The 4,909-nt window shown below is 44.0% G+C and overlaps 1 protein-coding gene across 1 annotated transcript in view; it reads left to right on the top strand.

Annotated features, from left to right (window-relative positions):
* LOC115187835 (nuclear factor 1 X-type-like) overlaps positions 1-2,874 on the top strand; it is a 39,781-nt gene extending 36,907 nt beyond the window's left edge. Inside the window, exon 3 of the mRNA XM_029746876.1 lies at positions 2,419-2,874. Within this exon, the coding sequence (XP_029602736.1) occupies positions 2,419-2,486 (68 nt within the window). The 3' untranslated portion in view covers positions 2,487-2,874. The remainder of the gene's footprint in view (positions 1-2,418) is intronic.
* Positions 2,875-4,909: the final 2,035 nt, after the last annotated feature.

Here is a 4,909-nt window from a genome sequence, read left to right as displayed (position 1 = left end):
GTGTGTGTGTGTGTGTGTGTGTGTGTGTGTGTGTGTGTGTGTGTGTGTGTGTGTGTGCGCGCGTCTTCCTATAAGTGCAGCAGCAGGAATAGATCTTAAGACAAACGGTATTGCGGAGGGGTAGTTATGATATCTATCCTATCTGTCAGCAACAGCAACGCTCTCTCTCTCGCTCTCTCTCTCTCTCTCTGTCGCTCTCTCTCCCTCTGTCGCTCTTTCTCCAAAGCCCCTTGACGTATTCTCACTAGAGTGACTCTCTCATGTTGTTTCTTTAGAGGGCTTCTTCTTATCACAAGCTTGAAGCTTCTCACGTTGACATGTCTCAAGGCTTTCTGTGTGGATAGTATTCTCTCTCTCTCTATTTCTATCTCTCTCTCCTTCAGTAGCTGCTCTTCTTCCCTGTAACCCTGTATCAGATCAGTTGTGAGTCGGTTCCATCCCTACTCTGTCAATAATCCTCTCTAAGGCTCAGTGTGACCGTGATTTACCAATAGCCTGTCAATAATCATGTAGTATATGTGTTGTTATAATGGGCCCACTGAGGGAATTACAGGGCCAAAGCAGGAGGATCTACTGAGGTTAGCCTCTCAAAGCTCCAGGCCTAGTGCAAGGCAATGAATAGGCTCAGCATTGTTTATCACTGACTAGTAGCCAACTGGTCAAAACCCCAGACCTAATATAAGGCAATGGGATCATTGCTTTAGCACTACTGGCTACTACTGATTACTACTACTACTACTACTGACTACTACTACTACTACTACTGACTACTACAGACTACTACTACTACTACTACTGACTACTACTACTACTGACTACTACTACTACTACTACTACTACTACTACTACTACTGACTACTACTACTACTACTGACTACTACTACTGACTACTACTACTACGGCCTTCCCTGTAGTAGTAGTAGTAGGTTCGATTCCCACGGGGGGCCAGCACAGAAAAAAAAAGTATGAAATGAAATGTATGCATTCACTACTGTAAGTCGCTCTGGATAAGAGCATCTGCTAAATGACTAACATGTAAATGTACTACTTACTACTACTACTGACTACTGACTACTACTACTACTACTACTACTGGCTACTACTACTACTACTGACTACTACTGCTACAACTGGCTACTACTGGCTACTGCTGGCTACTACTCGCTACTACTGGATACTACTACTACTACTACTACTGACTACTACTGCTACAACTGGCTACTACTGGCTACTGCTGGCTACTACTCGCTACTACTGGATACTACTACTACTACTACTACTCTCTACTACTGCTACTACTACTACTGGCTACTACTGGATACTACTCGCTACTACTGGATACTACTACTACTACTACTCGCTACTACTGCTACTACTACTATTGGCTACTACTGGATACTACTACTACTGGCTACTACTGGTTACTACTACTGTCAACCTGAGCAAACGCAACCCCACACACACTACTTACTGATCACACATAGGATCTATTGGTCATTAGAAAAGTATTAGTCCTGGACGCGCAATCTGATTGGTCAATTTGTGGTTCGAGCCGTGATGTTATTGACGTTGATGAGTGTGTGTGTTTGCCACATCAGCACTCTCTCATCTGTCTCCTTTCTCTTCCCAAGCATGCGACAGACAATCACAAAAGAGAGAGTGCAGAGTTTCACCACAAATCCCCTAGTGAATTACATCACTGCCATTAATGATGAGGTCATCATAAACAACATGTTTTTGGTTACTACATTTGTCTGTGGGACTTAGATCAGATGTAAGACAGGCCTATAGCAAAGCCAGTCAAAATCAAAGTCCCTGGCTGCTCGGGCCAATGGCTTGATAGTCCCAATAGGAACCCAAATCCTTTTGATTTTGGTGCACAGTAGTAGTTCATTAGGCAATTATGAAGAGATTTATTAGAGAGGGATGCGATCAACAGCTAGAAACAGAGGGAGTAGGGGGATAGAGATCAACAGCTAGAAACAGAGGGAGTAGGGGGATAGAGATCAACAGCTAGAAACAGGGAGTAGGGGGATAGAGATCAACAGCTAGAAACAGAGGGAGTAGGGGGATAGAGATCATCAGAGTGAGGGAGAGATTAAAAGAGAGAGAGAATGGTGAACCGAGAGAAAGAGGGATAAACAGAGATAAAGAAAGAAAGAACGAGGGAATCAAGAGGAGGATAACTGCAGGAAAGGAGCGATCATTAGTTCATCACTATCCTCAGTCTACTGCCTCTCAGACCAAGACCGCCAGACACATGACATCAAGAGAGAGAGAGAGAGAGAGAGAGAGAGAGATTTACAGGAATAAGAGGTGTGGGAGATGAATGGCATTAAATCAACAACATGATTTATCCTCGTGTGTTATGGTCCATATGGCTGTATCTCTCTCTCTCTCTCTCCCTATACATCTCAGGCAATGCATGCAGCATCAATGTGACAGCCAATGCAACCAGGGCCTCGGGGCACATTTGGTCACAGTAAGACTATTTAGAGTCAGAGGAAGCTCAACTGTACTGGTCTATTGGCCACTTGTTTGTTGGACACACACACACACACACACACACACACACACACACACAACACACAGCTGCAGTGTAGTTATGGGGTGGGGTTGAGCTGGGTTAAGAGCTGAGATAAAGTAGGTCAGAGACAACATCCGAGGTGAAGAGGTAGAAGAGAATACTGTGGGAAGGTATTCTCTCTCTCTCTCTCCCTCCCTCTCCTTCTCTCTCTCCCTCCCTCCTCAGGTCCTGATCTTACCCAGCCCAGTGGGGTTTTAGCTGTGGGTTGGTTTTGGAGCTGATTTGCTCTGGTCAATCTGGTCTTTAAAAATGCCTGATAGAAACAGGGATAGTGGGAGTTTATGGTCTTTGGTAGGATGGAGAGAGGAGGAGTCATGTTGTACTAGTGGATGGTAATACTGTACTGGACGGGCTAGTGAGGGGTGGGAGGGATTTGTATTTATTATGGATACCCATTAGTTCCTGCCAAGGCAGCAGCTATTCTTCCTGGGGTCCAGCAAAACTAAGGCAGTTATACAATTTTAAAAACGTTACAATACATTCACAACAGATTTTCATAATCTATGCCACAGATCTTTGATGTACCGATTCCATGGTACAGGGTGTATGAGTTGATATATAAAACAACACAAGATTCAAGACTTTTCAGCTAAAATTATTGTACAGAATTCTTGCCACCAATAACATTTTGAATATTTGGTGCGTACAACTATCGCAGCTCTTCAGATTTTGCTGTGAGGATACAGAATCAATAGACCACCAGGTAGCCTGTTTAGGAATGAAAAAGCGTAACATTAATCTATAATGGACCCTAGAAATAGCATCGTTGGGAGATTTGGAGAGACCTGGTCAGTCAATTACTAATACATTAATAATCTTAATAGAAGTATTTACATTTAACTCGCAATCTGTGGATTCTATTCGATTAGATAGATTCAAATTGTATGTTAAACATCACAGTATAGTTGAAGGATATATGGTGTGTAGAAAATCTGAAGAGGGTGGCCAGCAGAGATAGGTGGGATGGGTTGAGGGAAACTGAGGGTTGGGATGTGGAACTGGAGACAAGTGGTAGAATGACGGTCAAAGATAAAAGTAAAAATAAAGTAACAAAATTCAATGAAAAAGAAGTTTAGTTGACACTAAAAAGGAATCCAATGCATGTTTGCTTGCACGCGCGTATATATGCATACACACACACACACACACACACACACACACACACACACACACACACATATGTGTATACAAACGGACACACACACGCATTTATATACAAACGGACACACACACACACACACACACACACACACACACACACACACACACACACACACACACACACACAGTTGGCCTTGCTGTTTAGATTGTTGTTGTCCTTGATGTCTTGTTTTTGCATTGTTGTTTTCTGTTTTCCTTTGTATGTCTCTTTTCGTTGCTTGTTGGCACATTGGGTGGTTGTGGTTTTGGTTGGAGGGGAACAGTGGCTTGGGAGGGTGAAGGTGTGGGGGGTCTTGGATGGTTGAGGAGCAGCTCTCTAGGGGAACTGTGGGGGGTCTTGGATGGTTGGTGGCCTGGCTGTTGGGAGCTTGGACCGGAGGCCGAGAGGTCACTGGTTCAGGTCCCCGATTCAACTGGGTGGGGGATCTGTCCTTGTGCCCTAGGGCATGGTGCTTGACCCTGGTTGCTCCTGTGGGTCACTCTGGATTGGAGTGTCTGCTGGATTATTCTATTTTATTTAACTAGTCAGTTAAGAACAAATTCTTATTTACAATGACAGCCTACCGGGGAACAGTGGGTTAACTGCCTTGTTCAGGGGCAGAATGACAGATTTTTACCTTGTCAGCTCGGGGATTCGATCTAGCAACCTTTCGGTTACTGGCCCAACGCTCTAACCACTAGGCTACCTGCCTCTAACCACTAGGCTACCTGCCGCCCAATGACTGAATGTAATGTGAATTTTGAGCGGCTTCACTGCAAGTAGATTGGGTGTTTTAAAATTCAATATTAAAACATTTTAAAAATCTAATTTTCATTATCAATCCATCCAACTCTTTCTCCCTATTTTCTTTATTCCCCCCATCTCTCTCTCTCACCCCATTCTCTCTCCTTTACTTTCCTCTTTTCTTTCTCCTCTTACTCCCCCTCTCTTTCTTACTTTCCCTACCCTTTATTCCCCCTCTATTTCTCTCCATCTCTCAATGTAGCAGCTCAGTCTTTATTTGTCCCTTTTCCCCCTCTCCTCCCCCTCCTCTCCTCCTCTCCTCCCCCTCTCCTCCCCCTGTCAATTAGCTCATGTAAACTTTGCTTTCCCTCATTGTTTTTCCAGAGGAAAGTGTCTCTGCTTTTAATTAAGCCCCGAGCTACAGGCTCTGACTACTA

Source organism: Salmo trutta, unplaced genomic scaffold (genome assembly GCF_901001165.1).
Source record: "Salmo trutta unplaced genomic scaffold, fSalTru1.1, whole genome shotgun sequence".
In the NCBI taxonomy this organism is placed as follows: domain Eukaryota; kingdom Metazoa; phylum Chordata; class Actinopteri; order Salmoniformes; family Salmonidae; genus Salmo; species Salmo trutta.
Note: the sequence above shows the minus strand (reverse complement) of the source record. Positions and strands in the feature narration are given on the sequence as shown.